The following is a 16724-nucleotide window of genomic DNA, read 5'->3' as shown; positions in this document are numbered from 1 at the left end:
AAAAATCCTCCAGGAGTATTAGACATGTTCTCCGAAGCCTGGACAGAGAAGACACATCATTACCATAAGCCTTCTCCTAAAGTGTTTCAAAGATTTTGACAGTACATCCACCCAGCCTCACAATTGCAGACCATGTGTAACCACCCCAGACCAGGAAAGACAGCAGACAGTGTGTGTGGTTGGTGTGGATCAAGCGTTTGCTGATGTCAACATTGTGGATTGAGTGGCCCCTGGATGAAGTGGCTCATGGTGGTGGCAGTGTTATGGTAGGGGCTGCTGTATGTCATGGACATGAAACACAAGTACCTTTATTGATGGCATTTGAAGGCACAGACATGAAGAGATCCTGAGGCCCATTGTTGTGCCATTCATCCATGATTATCTTTTCATGTTGCCCCACCTTATAAGAATCTGCACAAAATTCCTGGAATCTTTCAAGCTTTCTCACAGGACATGTGAGCCATGTGAGAGGAGTGAATCTACATTCCACAATCAACAACCTGATCAACTCTATGTGACGAACGTTGCACTGTATGAGGCAAGTTGTCATCATACTGGCCACTCTGAAAGCACATTTCGGAGTGGCAGCCTACCTGTGCGATAATTACGCTATCTAATTAGTATTTCTATGTGCCAGACCTGTGAGGTGGGATGGATTATCTAAAGGAGAAGTGCTCACTATCAGATTTAGACAGATTTGTAAACAATATTTGAGAGAAATTATTTATGTAGAAAAATGTTTTAGATTGTAGAGTTCAGCTAATAAAAATGGAAGCAAAAACAAAAGTGTTTTGAAATGTGCTGTTTGCATTTATACAAATGTATAAATGCAAACAGCACATTTCAGTGACTTAATGTGACCATCCAGCCTGCAGCTCGTCTGTGCAATAAACATGCTGTCTAATCAGCATCTTGGTTTAATTATTTATGGAAAGGATGAAAAGTGCTAACTATCGCAGATATTTGAGAGGAATTATTTTTGAAATGTTTTAGATCTAGAGCTCATAAAAAATGAGTGTATAAGCAATGTTTATATTTTTGTTTGATGTAATTTGTAATTAATTCAGATATCTGAAACTTTAATTTTGACTAGTCATAATTACGTTCGAGAAGGTTAGGGTTATGATGATGATTTTAAATCGTAATTGCAGTCATGTATCACAGACCAGGTGATGTAATTAGAGATACAAAGGAATCTTGGCTTGTGTAAATGCAATTGAATATATTTTGAATTATTATTCTTACTAGTCAGAATGTAAAGGCCGATATCTTAAATTGCCATTGCGGATACTCGTAATGTAATTTTGCCAAGTCAAAATAAATTTTAAATATCTCTAGAATGTAGTTCTGTTAGACAAAACCGAATATATATTAAAATGGTTTGCCATACCCTGAAACACTTCGTCAGCTTTGGCGTGATGACGCAAAGAACTTACGTTCGTAGTTGCACAAGTCGACCACTGTCCCACGGTGACATTGGAGGGAAGGAGTAATCATTTGCACAGGTTAGTCTTTGCTTTAACTGTTTGTTATTAATCTCTCTCAACATTATCTGATCAGAGACAAACCACAGGAAAGGATTTTACTGAAAACTTTCCCACTGCGCGTATTATTTTGTATGTTTATTTTCACTCAACCTAACGTTTACATAGCTGCTAGTAGCTTAGCTAGCGTTAAATGGACGTGCTTGTTGTCATGCTTTTGTAACTCGTTAGACGGCGAAAACAAGAGTGTCAGGTCATGTCGTTCTTGCTACTCGTTCTGATTAAAGGCTTTTAAAAAATGAATAACCACAGAGATTTAGAGCTCGGAAGTATTGCTATGCTATTTAACCAGTTGGATGTGGTGAAGTCTGTCAGTTCGCCCTTCCTCTCTGTGTCTCAAACGAAGCGGCGTTTAAACAGAATGAACCGCGGCAAGTTGAACAGTAGACCGCATGATCACTTTAATAATTGTCCTCCTTCAAATAAGAATGGTCTCCATGTGCAGACCAGTCCTAGTTTCCGTCCACAATGTGCAACAACCTACAAAAATGTTCTGCGTCTAAAAGATTCTACAGTGCGTAGTGACGTTTAAGACTTGTGCATATAGATGGTGGGCTATAATTCTGAAATTATTTGTATACTATTAAGTAATACACTTAACTCTACTGTGTATTTGTGACAGCTAAAATATTATGACAACGCTCACAGGTGTCATGAAATAGTTTGATTTAAACTGTCAGTCAGTGGGACTTGCATGTGGCTGCTCCACACAGCAAGTCATGACAAATCAAATACAGATGGATTGAGCACAGCCAGAATGCAGATTCCAGAACATTACAATTGTAGTTGTCGTTATGTGGATTTGGAAGATTTGGAAGAGATTTGGAAGAGACTGCAAGGAAGCAAACACTATTATACTTGATAATCTTCTATTTTTTTTAGCAGTTATTTGTTTGAAAGGTCGTTGTATTTTATTTATTTTTTTCTGGGCAATATTTGGTCCACCTTCCTTACCACTGGGTGGTGGCAATGCATCATCATTTGCTTGCCATTGTCCAATAAACAAGAAGAAGAGGAATGAAGGGATTTATGACTTTGAAGGGACCCAAATCTTCAAAGGCTGCTGTACTCTAAATCTTCAGAATTCACTTTATAGAGCAAGACAAGTGGAAGTACTTGAAGAGAAATATTCAAATGTATTGACCACAATGCAATTTACTAAATTTGAACCAGATTGGTGGAGCCTGTTTTTGTGTTTATATTTCACACTTTTAAACGTATGTGTAAGATGGCACAAAAAGATGTGAAGTCACTGTGGCAAGCAGGAGGCGTAGGTACAATAACAAAAGTCATTGCTTGTCAAATATTTGAAACATTGAAAGAATACAAAATAAAATAGTAAAAACTGGATTACAAGTCTCTTCTTCAAATGCTGATTTTGAACTGCAGGATACAAATAATTCCAGTTCATGGTACCACACTGTCTTCCTGCTCTGCCAAAATGACTATTTTGCCCAGAAATTTTGATGCAGATTATATTAGCTGCATTTCCCACAAATTGTGCAGGAAAAGATGCCTGCTTCGAACAGATGAATGCCACTGGACTATCAGCAATATTTACACAATTAAACCAAAAAGACTGACTTAATTTGGATTAAACAAAGTGAAAATTAATATTAAATGTAATCGTATTTTTTGATTTGTGAGTTTAAATAGCTTTTCACCGGTGATGTTTTCCCGTAACCTGTAATTACCCAGTAATATTTTTAAATTTTCTGTCAACGTATCATTTTGTAATACAAAAACATGGTGGACCACCAGTGGACTGCCTCAGCGCCCCAACCACTGGGCTTAGCAAGTTTTCTGGGGCAAATCCTGTTAAAGATTATTCTTACTAGAGGTGTGCCGATTGACTGGCCGCTGATCATGATAGGCCAAATTCCACAAAAATGTTTTTGATCATTGACCGCTGATCACTCTTGTGTTGCCAATCATCAAAACCGATCACCTGTATCTCACTTTGCAGCTTGCGCGCCAGTAAAAGCTAAGCAATGTGACAAGGATCTTCAACGCTCACAGTGAATGGGGAAGTTTTTGTGTTGCGATGGATAATTACCTCAGGGGTGAAGGACATCAAAATGCATCAACACTATGAATTTAATATGACATTTAAAAAACAAACACTTGATGGAGCTTGGCTATATTAAGCCACACTGCAGAAAAAAAGACATTCAGAGCAGCCAGATGGCAGGTAAAGCAGCATACAACTACTAACACTCTCCTGGAAGAGCATCATGGTCAGAAAGCTAAACAAATAACCTGCAAAATAATTCAAGTCATCGAGCTAGTGGTGGAAAATCCTGGGTTCTGCTCTCACTGTTGGACCACTGCTACGCTCTACTGGTAGAAACAGACATTCAACCTCCACCCTACATAGGTTGAATCGATAGGGAATCGATATAATTATTCCGATTCCCTAACCCTATATAATGAAACTTAATTTAACAAACCTTTCAGGCAGGTAATTTGCTCTGAGGTAGTTTAGAAGTCAAGGTATTCGGATCACTCGAGGAATTGTTACAAACATATTTTAAAAAGAAGAAAACATTAACAGCCATCAGAGACCAAAGAAAAACGTTACGGTGCCAAAGGGATATTAGTGATAAAACAAATGAAAACTTTACCAGTGGAGCAGAATGATCCCAAAAGACACATTCATACAGCAGAATAGTGTATTATAAGCCTGGAAGATCACCAGGCTGTACTTGACCCCCTGAGTAAAGTCTAATTATCTTTTTTTTTTTTTTTCAGTAAACCAGAAATCCTAGGACTGCTGGCATCCTTGCTTTGCTCAGCATTTCACCAGCAGAGCAGAATCTTTCCTGAAAGATGTTTTTATAGTTGATGCATTGAACAGGGCATGAAACTGGCATCACACCAATCACATTGTTGGTTCTTCTCACGCGCTACTGCATTTCTCTGAAATTTACCTTGGTGCAGATCTCGCCACAGCTCTCCCTCAAACTGGACAATTTTGGAGGTGTTATAGCAGAAAAGCTTCAAAATAAGAACTGGAGTCAAGTTTAAAAGACACAGTGCTTCTTTGCTTGCCAAGATCAACGAGAATGGCAATTATAACCTGTTGTCTGGCATTTAGAAGTGCACGTTGAACATTAATTGAGGATGATATATCTTTGTGAACAAAGAATTATGTGGTATGTTATGAGATAACATACCTGGAAATAAGACTGGTGAATGAAAAGGTAAGACTTTGACATAATAAATACTCTAAACCAAAGCAGTTGACTTTTTAAAAGGTATAAAACTTTAAAGTGACATGCAAATTAGTGGTGTGGCAATCGATCAGCCACCCATCATAATGGGTTGATCTCAGTGAAAAGTCTATGACTGGTGTTGCCAATAACAAAATCCAATCACCAGTATCTTTTGCTTCACAATCTACAGAGGCCCCGCATACAGCATATCTAACTGTTTCCTCCACACTGCACAAGCACCAGGCAGTAAATCCTCAATTTTAAGACAAAATTACCTCAGGGGTGAAGCACGTCAAAATGCATCAACACAACACAATGCATCTAATATGATATTTAAAAAACAATAAATGTCTTTATCAAGGCTCACTGCAGAAAAAAGAAATCCACAGCGGTCAGACAACAAGTAAAGCAGAGCATAATTTTCAACATCCATCCAAATGAGCATGATTGTCAGAAAGCTAGGCAAATAACCCAGAAAATAATTAGTCATCAAGCTAGTGGTGTAATACGCTGTGCTCTGCTCTGGCTGAACTCTGTTTTATTTTGTAATGTTTTGCAGCACCGTTTGAGCTCCACCCAATGGAACGACTCCTTAAGGCTGCAGCGTGTAACTTAAAAAAAAGGGTTTTACATATGTTTTAAAACTTAAGCTGTCCTACGATGAGACATAATTGTTGGGGGAAAAAATTGACCTCTTCTGCCTCCTGTGTTCTGCAGAATTACTCAGGTCGGTCAAAACCAACCCATCAGAACCAACACAAACCAATCAGGCAGTTTTGATTTTGTAACTTTAACCTGCATTTGACTTTGAATGAATGTTTCACTTTTTACTTGACATTATTGAGTCAGTGTTGTGAGATTTATTTGACTTTGTTTGGCTGTGAGAGTCTTACTGTTTGTGATAGCAGGTTTTGTGCTGTTTTTGACTGGATACTTGCCGCATTGTGCCTCCAAGTTTTTTGTCTACACTTGGTGATTTTGTTACCAGATTATTTCTCCATTTTGCCAGATCACATAGTGACGTTTATACCTGTGTGAAAAATTTGCAGCCAATCCAGGTGATCAGTAACTGCAGCAAAAAACCCGAACAAAAAATCCCTAAAAAAATCTATATCTCAAATAAACATTTCTTTTTTTTAAGTGCATTACTAAAAAAATCAATGCCTTGAAAATTGATCAGGAAGTTTAAATAAATACAAAGTAAAAAAGATGATTTCACAAGTTCAAAATAAAAAAAAAGTCTTACACAAGTTAGATTAAAAGCACATTAATTTATACTGCCAATGTACAATTATGTATATTAATTGTTATATTCATGGTAAGGCTTATGAGAATAAGACCAGTTAGGGGGCAGCATTACTCTAAGCCAGCCTACAACTTGGCAGAAATTACTATTAGAAGAGGCTTATTTCATTAACACGTCTGTCAAACATAGAGGTAATATTTCTATGCAATCAACATGTGAATGCATTTGGTGATTGCATCATATTTATCTGGAAGACACATGTCAGAAAAGTAGCTGCAGCTCATCATGGTAAACTGCAGCCCCAAGGGGCAAATGAGCCGATAACAGCCCGTCTTCAACTAGGATGGAGTGTTGGTCTTCCAATGCTGTCATTTGATTCTTTCAGCCCTTTTGTTTCATGAGCAAATTTTTCCGTTTCATCAGAAGCGTTGCAATGGATTTGAGTCCTGATGGTTTCTTGAAAGCTGGCTTGTTCATCTTTACCATCGTGGGCATTCTCAAATGCCCGCGTTTGAATACTCTGCCAAAGCAATGGTTGCATTTTAGATGACATGCTGTTTTTCAACTAGGAGAACTTTGAACAGTTTTTAAACAAGAGAATTGTCTTTCTCTGACACCTTAAAGAAGTTCCAACCTATAGCTGCTATGTTCTCTGGTGACTGACAAGCTGAACTGCTTTCATATAGTTTTGGATGTTCCCAGTTGGGGTCATTCAAACCTTTTTATGTTTATATTTCCATTGTTTGCATAATACCCTGAATTACTTGATTTTTATTTTTTTTCTTGTAGTGCTATTGAAATTATGAAAGTTGTTTTCTGACTTGAGGAAATGTTAAAATGAGTTATTTCCAGTCCCACAGTTGTTTTCTACAATTATTCTGATGCCAATTGATCAGAATAATTAATACCCATAACTTAATACCCTCACCACTGAATATGTTATTGTTATTAATATGCTATTTGAGATATTGGACAGAAAGACATGATGCCTTGATATTGGGCCATTAATTATTGGCCGATAATTACTTAATACTTGCTCATTCTGGTCTTTAAACCAGCTTTAAAGCTTTAGTACCTTGATAATTTGCACCTCACACAGTTTACAAGCTTACTATTGGTCACTAAAGCCACCTTGGCTTGAACTATCAGAGGTAATGGGTGGGAAGAAGTGTGACTGACTGCCTGTGTTAAATTTAGGCTAGTATCCTCTAATTGGCTTTAATTCCTCTTATGTACAGACATTAAATGTTTTAGATGTGAAGTCTTTAATCCTTTTTGTCTACAGTTTGTGAAGGCTGAGCTCCAAATCTATCTTTAGTCTACACAAACACACAGCAATCCTAATCTGTAATTGCAACTAAGCTTATGCCGCACGCTGGTCTGTAGGGCTACAGTAAGGATGATGAATTACAGTTGACTGGCTCCTCATCAGTCGTAAGCCTAAGTTTAGTAAAGTTGTAAAGTACCCAATTAAAATAGTTTTTAAGCAGTCTGACACAAACCAATTAACTTGGTGAGTAAAACCTAACCCTGAAATCAGAAGATGCTTTGAGAGCCTTTTGTAACAGTCACTTGTGACATAGGTTGTGTTCATGGGATAAATGTGTATAAAAACTGTTTTCAGTGTTTCTACCGGGTCTAAAAAGTAACATGTGAAAATCACAATTTTAGGCCTTAAAACTTTGAAATGTACTTATTTTGTTAGTCTTAAAGTTGTTATTATTATAACCCCTAGTGCGATTCTCAGAAGTATAGTGCATATTGTTTTGTATTTGACACAGAACACTGTTTGGCAGACTTGAATGCTGTCATTTCAAGCTCCACGACACTGTCCAGATTAATGGTTTTGAAAAGTGGAAATTTTGCAAATTACTAATTACATCACATTTCACAAGTTATTAAAGTATTAAAATGTGTTTGAGTTGATATTAATGGAGAATGTATGCTGTTTATCTTGTGAAGAGAATAACAGAAATTGGACAGTTCTACTGAACTCTGACATAATCTAAAGGGATGTACAGTGGCAGGTCCATTTGGTTTGTATTTGAAGGAGTTTTACAAAACCACCAAGCAAAAATGTGAAGTCACATTTTCTTATACTAGTATAACTTGCAACCTACATTGCAAAAGTTTTAATACCCCTTGAACCTTTTTATTTTGTGACATTACAACCACAAACATTAATAATAATGATAGATCAGAGATGCAGCCATGGCGACACTGGACCAGATGCAGAGATCCACAGCTCAGGTGGAATTATTTGTCCACAGAACAAATATTAGTCATCACTACACAAAGGGAAGAGTGGGAAGAAGAAAGCCGTTGTTAAAGAAAACTATAAGAAGTCCTGTTTGCAGTTTACCAGAAGTCACATTGGACACAGCAAACGTGAATAGTCGGGTCAATTTTAGTCATGTCAGACCAGACCCAAATATAACATTTTAGCCAAAATGTAAAGTAACATTACATGTATCCACAATTCCCACTGCAGAACCTTTTTTCTCTCTGTGGAAACATGTGACACCTGCTGAGACTTGTGGGAACAAGAATAGGCTGAACCATGATGTCGCTTGTTGAATGTATGCAGTGCCAGTCAGCATACATTACTGGTACTGATAATGAATGCCGTACCTGTCTTCTCATTAATATTCTGCAGTTAGTTTCTGCCATACTGCCAGAAACTGTGCAACTCAGGAAAATGATACAAAGATGGTAGATTCAGGAGCTCAGATATTTGTTTGCTTTGTTTGTTTCTATGTATTAAAATAAATATTCACTTTTGGTTTTAGAAATTGGTTATTTATGAGTAAATACCTTTACATGAGAAAGTAGCTCAGATAAGATAAGATTGGAGAACCTTGCTTTATGGTGGTTTTCAATGGAAGCTTTGTGTTTTTTTGTTTGTTTTTTTTTCATGAGACAAGTCAAGATGGGATCGGGTGTGTCCTCTGATGGTGCGCTGACTGTCCGAGCAGAGGCCATAGAAGCAGTTCCTCCTCAAGGCTGTCCTATGCACCAAGTCCAGTCTACCAAAGGTTGATATTGTCATGACCTTCCACATATTTTAATATAGCTTGCCACATCTAATCAATGACATTTAGTTTATAATGTTAATTGAATTTTATTTTCTTAGCATCACCACCTTCAGGATGTCCCATGCATCAAGCTCAGCCTATCAAAGGTAACTAGTTTAATTGTAAAGTCAGAACACATTGCTTTATTTTTTTGGTAACTACATTTAGCTGAAGTGTGTTTACAATGGTCCTTATCTTTCAAACTTTTCTCATCTTTGGCAGCATCTTCTCTTTCAGAGGTCCCGATAAAAGGTGCAGAGGAAGGTCCAGCCCATCAGGACAGAGCCTATGAGTTTGTGGAGTGTCCCATGAGAGCTGCAGAACCCAAGAACAGTGACATTGACCCAGCAAATATGGTACCTACATGATCAGTGTACAGCCAGCAGGATGTGTTTGAAAAGTATTTTGTGAAAAAATCTAAATGAAAGTTTTGGCCTTTTGATTTAATTTGGCTCCTTTGCTAAACTGGGAAACAGGGGAATGTTTTCATAAGTGAACAAAAATCAGTTTTAAGATTCAAACTGGAATTCCTGTTGACACATTTCACTAAGTGATAAGCCCACTCTGACTTGACTACTGTGATGAACATGTTCTTCAATTGAGCAAAGCACAATAGTTTATATTTATAATGAATGAGTTCCTCTTAATCTCACATGTCCACATATATATACTGCTGAAAAAAATAAAGGGAACACTCAAACAACACAATATAAGTCCAAGTAAATCAAACTTGTGTGAAATCAAACTGTCCACTTAGAAAGCAACACTGACTGACAATCAATATCACCTGCTGTTGTACAAATGGAATAGACAACAGGTGGAAATTATTTTCATATTGATTTCATTCATTCAGATCTAGGATGTTATTTGAGTGTTCCCTTTATTTTTTTCAGCAGTGTACATACGTGAACAAAGTTGTTGTTCATATCAATGACCAAAAGTTCATCATGACTACTAATGTAATTTGAAACAGACAAAAGCTATGATAAATAGAAATTGTATGAAAATGAAGTTATAAAAATCATCTTCGTCAATGACGGTACCTACGCTGTATTGCCAAAAGAATGGGTCGCTCTCAGGAGCTCAGTGAATTCCACCATGGAACTGTGGTAGGATGCGACCTGTAGAACAAATCCAGTTGTGAAATTTCCTCCCTCCTAAATATTCCACAGTCAACTGTCAACTGTATTATAAGAACATGGAAGTGTTTAGGAATGACAGCGACTCAGCCACAAAGTGGTAGGCCAGGTAAACTGACAGTCAGCCGATGCTGAAGTGCAGAGAGCAAAGAGGTCACCAACTTTCTGCAGTCAATCACTACAGACCTTTAAACATCATGTGGCCTTCAGATGAGCTCATTGCACAGAGAGCTTCATGGAATGGGTTTCCACGGTGAAGCAGCTTCATCCAAACCATACATCACCAAGTGCAATGCAAAGCGTCAGATGCAACAGGTGTAAAGCCACCACCACTGGACTCTACTGTAGAGCAGTGGAGGTGCATTCTCTGGAGTGAAATTTACGCTTCTCCATCTGGCAATCTGATGTACAAGTCTGGGTTTGGCGGTTACCAGGAGAACAGTACTTCTCTGACTGCAAGTGGGACTATGGTGTGGGGACACCCTGTCTATCACATGATCTGCACTAAAATGAACATAATCATTAACAGCTACTCAAGCAAAACTTGAAGGGACTGACCAATTACATTGCAGCACTTTTAGAAGCATACAATATAGTGATATTCAGTATTTTGATATATTGTAGCACTGTTGCCTTGCAGCAAGAAGGTCCTGGGTTCAATTCCTGACCCGGGCTCTTTCTGCATGAAGTTTGCACGTTCTCCCTGTGCATGCGTAGGTTCTCTCTGGGTTCTCCAGCTTCCTCCACAGCCCAAAAAGATGACTGTGAGGTAAACTGGTTTCTCTAAATTGTCCTTAGGCGTGAGTGTGTGTGCATGGTCAGATGGTCTGACCATGTAACCATGTCACCTGTCCAGGGTGACCCCACCTCTCGCCCAAAATGTTCGCTATAGAGGCACCAGCACCTCCTTATTTTAGCAAACCAACTCGTTAAGTCAAACACAATTTATATAGATTAATAACATTACTGATGTTTTCAAACATTTATTTCTGTTTGCTTTTCCGTTTGCAGCAACTAAAAAGTGACAGCTGAGATTAGCATATTACATCAGCCCAATACATTTTTTTAATACAGAAACATAAGAAAAACTTAAAGATTATTTTTAAAAGATCATTTTTATTTGACAAAGAAGCCTGACCAGCCTATTTTAATTTTGTTGACTATGATAATAAATGTAACTTAAGACCTTCAATGAAGTCTGTAGGACCCAAAGTCCAGACCCCAAGGAACGCTGGCCATTTTGAAACAAACACTTTTTTAAAAAGTGTTTGTTGACTGTGGTCAACAGTTGACTGTGGTCGTCTATTCGCTCATTCATAAATTTGAAGCTGTATATGAACATGATTATGTTGAATCCCACCGTGAACTGTCCAATTTTTGTTCAACCCTACATGTGTGGTGAGTTTCAGAATCTCACCATTTGCAAATAGTCCCTCTAAATCCTTTTTGAACATGAGTGATTTCAATATTGCACTAAAATTAAATATATTTGTCAACCATCAAACTGTAACTAATTTCCATTATTAAAATCATTTCAGCCAAATTGTTGCGACTTCACATCAGAGCTGAATTTAACATGACTAAGCTTAATTTTCAGGACTTTCCGTCAATGCATACATGTGGGAAATGTGTGTCTGCGGTCACAACACAGAGCAGACCTGATCTCCAGCAGGGTGCTTGATGCTGCTTGCAGCTTTGATTATTGTAAACTTCTAAACTGTCTCTGATTAAGTTACTATTCAGATCCAGATTATGTTTGTCATTCAACATAACATCAGAGATACTCTGTCAACAAAAAATGTTACTGCCACTTTTTTTGTTTGTTTTGTTTTTTACCTTCCATTGGTTGGTTATTCTCCAAGTATTCTTTTTTAATGTGTTTCAGTTGGCCACTGAGTTTTAATTGTACAGAAGTTATGATGAAGTGGTTTAACTTTTTCATCTCTGTACAGATGCCTCCTCCAAATCAAACGCCAGCTCCAGATCAGCCCTTTAAACTGTCCATCTCCAGAGAGGAGTCAAACATTCCACGTCCCGGTGCAGAAAAGAACTGGGTCTACCCATCAGAGCAGATGTTCTGGAACGCCATGCTGCGGAAGGGGTTAGTCCCAGCTGTACCTGCCGCTTTTCTAGATTGTTTTAATTCTACAGGTCCTCTAGGTAGGCTTTGGGAAAAAGTAGTTTTTTCCCAGAGATTTATCTATGAATGGAGTTAATTAGCTGGCTATGATCAATAATATGAGCATATTATTTGTACTAGGATTTTACTCAGCTTTCTTACAGAGTGGTTTTGTTGAACCAGGCGTGATTTTGTGTATGTACCTGCAGAGCCAGAAGTAAATGTGACCCAGGGAGCAGTCATGTAGTGACATGTTCTCTCAAGATCAAACATTGATTTCATATACTGCAGGAAGCATACAAAGACATTATTTGTTCATAGACATCATCGGTTTCTTTTCATTGAGGACACCTTTTAGTTATGACTACACAAATCTGGCCTCAATAGAAGTGTGCTAAGCAGAAAATATTGCTGAAAATAAACTATTGCTCAAGTAAAGGTATCAAAAACTTATGGGAGACACAGTAAATGTTGAAGATGGTGCTCTGGTCAGATGATTTTCTGAAAAACACTACAGACTTGATCCATTAAAGGTTTCTGTATAAAAACAACAAAAAACTTGGATTTCATGTGCAAACCTGATCTAAAACAATATACAAAAAGGATTGCATAGCACAGGGGTGTCTAAACTACGTGGCCCGCGGACCAGTTTTTATTGGCCCGTAGCAAACTCTGAAAATATAACTGAATATGGCGCGCACAAAAAGCTTGAGCTCAACTCTGTTGCACTTCTCAGTTTCAACACTAGATGGAGCCAGCCACAGAAACGAAATTAAGCGAAGAAAAGCTTTTAATATTGAACAGAAAAATTACTAATTCACTTTATTGAATGCTTTTTTTGCATCTAAAGTTACAATGGCTGAATCTTGTTTATGTTTTAAATACATCAAGTTTAACAATCTCTGTATATTGTTTGACGAGCGTCTGTTTTTAATGAAATCAGCATATCTTTCTGTTCATTTTTCTGGCCACTCTCCTCCATGTAGAGACCCAGTGGCGTACGCTAACTAGCCCTTTAAATAGGGCAGTCTGTACCACTGCTGCTCCTCTAATCAATTGCACAGTCATTCTTTGTAGTCGTGTGCATATTTTTGTGCACTTTTTTTCTTTGCACAATTTACCTGTCCTTATTTTGGAGTCTTTGTAGATCAGAGTCTTGGTTCAAAAAACCTTCAGTGTGAAACATGGAGATTTCAAAATTTGTGATGTTAGTTTCTTTTTTGCTTCTCTCTTAACCAGAATTTAGAGTTCCCTTGATAACACAAGTCTCTACTTTTTTGTTGCTGCTGTTTTGTCCACGTTTGTCCATTCATTTCCTTTTACTTTGAATGTCTGCCGAAGAAGAACATCAATAAAAGTGAAATGTAATGTTCCATAAATGAAGTTGCGGATGCCTGCTTAAAGCAAGAATGGAAAGCTGTCTTCAAACTGTTTTGAGGACATCCCACATGGTGGGTCCTGTGATATGCATCAGCTTAGAGATGATCTCATTTAATGATTAACACATGTGTATGACTTCTCATATTTAACACAACAGAGTTTGTTGTGAATAAAACAATGACTCATGCTATTTCTTCACCTAATGACTTGGGACTTTTGATTTGATATTACCTTGTAGATGGCGCTGGCGGGATGATGACCTCGCTCCCCAGGACATGACCAACATTATTAAAATCCATAATCAGAACAATGAACAGGCCTGGCAGGAGATCCTCAAGTGGGAAGCCCTGCATGCACGGTAAGTGACAGTCATTCGGTACCGAAGAGTTCTGAAGCTGGTTCTGTTTTTATCTGAAGATAATGGTGCAAGGGAGGATTTTAAATAAAATCAAGAAAATTATGGACAACCCTTCTCATCCTCTTCATGAGGTCGTCTTAGAAAAACAGTGTCTTTAGTCAGAGGCTTCCACAAATTTGCTGTAATACAAACTGCTACAGCCATTACCATCTACAATAACGCTAAGACTATTGAATGAATGAGTTTCATTTATTTTCCCTTTGGGATCAGCAAAGTATTATTGAGTTTGAATTGTATCTTAAGATTCAAACGATGAGCGATTTGTTTCTGGTTGTCTCAGTGAGTGTCCATGTGGGCCCACACTGAAGAGGTTTGGTGGGAAGGCCAAAGAGTTTTCTCCCAGAGCCCGCGTCCGCCACTGGATGGGGTAAGCGCTACGTTGCTCTGATTCAACTTCATTTTGTTTGTTTTTTGTAGGTTTGCCTACATTCAGTACGTTATCTGTGGATGTATGAAGCTTATTTTAGGATAACTTATTTATGACTGTTTGATGAAAACCTCTTATCATGATAAATGACATCATAATGACTAATAATCCACCTTAATTCATTTTACAGACCCCAAGTGTTTCAGTCTGCTGCATTTACATGATTTTAACTGAATGTGTTCTCATAGCTATGAACTGCCTTTTGACCGCCATGACTGGATCATTGACCGCTGTGGGAAGGAGGTGCGCTATGTCATCGACTACTATGATGGAGAACTGAACCGTGAAAACTATCAGTTCTCCATCCTAGATGTGCGTCCCGCCTTTGACTCTCTAGACGCTGTGTGGGATCGCATGAAGGTGGCCTGGTGGCGTTGGACCTCCTAAGATTCATGTGAAAGTCATAGTCACATCTAAACATGTCAAGACTGTTGAGGGATGTTTGTAGAGAATTGTAAGCCCTGAAAAGAACATGATGTAGTGAGAAAAAGTAAGATTACCTGGTATTTTCAGATGTAATGTACAACACTTTGCTCATCAACAGCATCCTCTGGAATTGATGTAAGTAACGCAGTGTGTGTGTGAGTTCATCCAATCTTAGTTGAGTGTTTGTCCCGCAGGTCAGGATTAAAGCACAGGACTGGGGCAATCATTTTGAGTGGAAATCATCATATCTAAAACCTGATGTCCTACACAACATCCTGAGTGATGAAGTGAAATTATTTGGAACAGTTTCAAATCCCTGTAGTTCTTCACCATTCACTTTTATTTATCTTCTTTGATTGGTTTAGATGTGAGGAACTTTTTAGTTTTCTTACTCGTTGACACTGCTCTGTTTCTGTACTGATTGTTTGTTGTACTGGTTCAGTCAAATCAATAAAGCTGGTTCTGACCTGCGTCATCTGTCTCACTGCAACATCTGTGGACAAAGATTTTAAAGAGACAGGGGCCCAATTTCAAGATTTCAATTTCTTTTCATTTGTATTTGATATAAAATCTTCAGTTTTTTAATAACTGAAGATTTGTTTTATAAAACAACACTGTTCCTGGAAAATACACGATACTGGCCCTTTAAACCAAGAACACCTTTCTGCTGTCGATTTCATTCTCTGCCGTTAAGCTCTGAGAGGGGCTGTTTGCCTCCTCTGCAGGATATTGATCAGCTTTAGTGTTCTATAGCCAGGATCCTCACACAGACAGCTGCTGAATGGGATCAGCTGCTGAATGGGATCAGCTCCTGGAGAAACCAGGAGCTGATAATCAAACTTGATGGTTCTCTCTCCAGCCTGTTGGTTTATTAGTCAGGCTGTTTGTCTGCTGTCTTGACTTTCAGTTTGCCTCAGGTGAGAACTTCTGCGTAAATGTGGTGAAGACATGAAGATGTAGACGCCATGTTTTTAACAACAGGAAAGGACTATCTACTTTCAGGAGCCTTAACATGCGATGTTTTCACATGTTAAATATTTTAATCTTGATTTGTTCAAATAGTCAGAGGGAACTTTTGTAGAAATCAACAACATTGTCCAGTGTGTAAAAAATTGACTGTGATAGGTGTGGATATAAGACCGTTGACTGAGTACCAACGGTCTGTCATGTAACAAGTGCAAAAAAGAAAAATCATTTTGTAAAGATGTGCCAGACATGCAGCAAAAAAAACCCGCACAGAATGCACGTGGCTGAACAAAGTAAAAAGTGATGAATTCATGATTATTGGAACCATGAATGTAAAGGAAGTCGGTGCAGCTTGAACAGCAAGAAGTAACAATGAATGATGGTCTGAAGAACAAATGAATAAGAAAAAAAGCTTCATTTCCAATAGTCACAGGTGCAAACTGTAACGTAACTCTGTCCAAACATTGCAGACTGGAAGTTGACAAAAAGCTTAAAGCTTCACTTCAAGTTAGTGACTTATTGAGGCCACAGGATGGAGCCAGTGGACAAAAAATAACTCACGTGCCAGTAAAAGGATCAAAAACAAAAGATTGAGTGAAATAATAAGGGAGCATGCTCCAGCCATACTTGGAAGAGAAATAAGCACAAAATTAAAACTGTTGAAAAGGTTGTGAGAATGTTGAGAAATGTGACATCACTCTGAAAATCTATTAATAGAACTCATATGCTGGCCAGGCAAACATATGACAACATGAAGTTGCAACCAAAAG

General features: G+C 38.0%; 1 protein-coding gene across 4 annotated transcripts; it reads left to right on the top strand.

The window, feature by feature from the left end:
- The first annotated feature begins 1424 nt into the window (after positions 1 to 1424).
- Positions 1425 to 15463, top strand: LOC129353420 (holocytochrome c-type synthase). Of its 4 annotated transcripts, none has more exons than XM_055022753.1 (8): positions 1425 to 1505; positions 8925 to 9040; positions 9139 to 9186; positions 9317 to 9435; positions 12171 to 12319; positions 13956 to 14075; positions 14416 to 14502; positions 14751 to 15463. In XM_055022753.1, exons 2-8 carry the CDS (start codon positions 8935 to 8937, stop codon positions 14947 to 14949), a joined length of 828 nt encoding a protein of 275 aa, XP_054878728.1. In that variant the 5' UTR covers positions 1425 to 1505; positions 8925 to 8934; the 3' UTR covers positions 14950 to 15463. The 4 variants fall into 4 exon arrangements, with proteins under 4 accessions (XP_054878728.1, XP_054878725.1, XP_054878727.1 ...); XM_055022750.1 differs by having other exon boundaries at positions 9302 to 9435; XM_055022752.1 differs by having other exon boundaries at positions 1433 to 1505; positions 8935 to 9040; positions 9302 to 9435.
- The last annotated feature ends 1261 nt before the right edge of the window (positions 15464 to 16724 follow it).

The sequence above is a fragment of the Poeciliopsis prolifica genome, unplaced genomic scaffold (genome assembly GCF_027474105.1).
Source record: "Poeciliopsis prolifica strain line A6 unplaced genomic scaffold, Auburn_PproV2 SCAFFOLD090, whole genome shotgun sequence".
NCBI classification, from domain to species: domain Eukaryota; kingdom Metazoa; phylum Chordata; class Actinopteri; order Cyprinodontiformes; family Poeciliidae; genus Poeciliopsis; species Poeciliopsis prolifica.
Note: the sequence above shows the minus strand (reverse complement) of the source record. Positions and strands in the feature narration are given on the sequence as shown.

Excerpts from the sequence above, each read along its gene's own strand:
- LOC129353420 (XM_055022750.1), top strand. The coding sequence starts at position 8,935 with ATGGGATCGGGTGTGTCCTCTGATGGTGCGCTGACTGTCCGAGCAGAG. Across the intron at positions 9,187-9,301 it reads TCAAGCTCAGCCTATCAAAG|CATCTTCTCTTTCAGAGGTC; the intron begins GTAACTAGTTTA and ends CATCTTTGGCAG. Across the intron at positions 14,503-14,750 it reads CGCGTCCGCCACTGGATGGG|CTATGAACTGCCTTTTGACC; the intron begins GTAAGCGCTACG and ends GTGTTCTCATAG.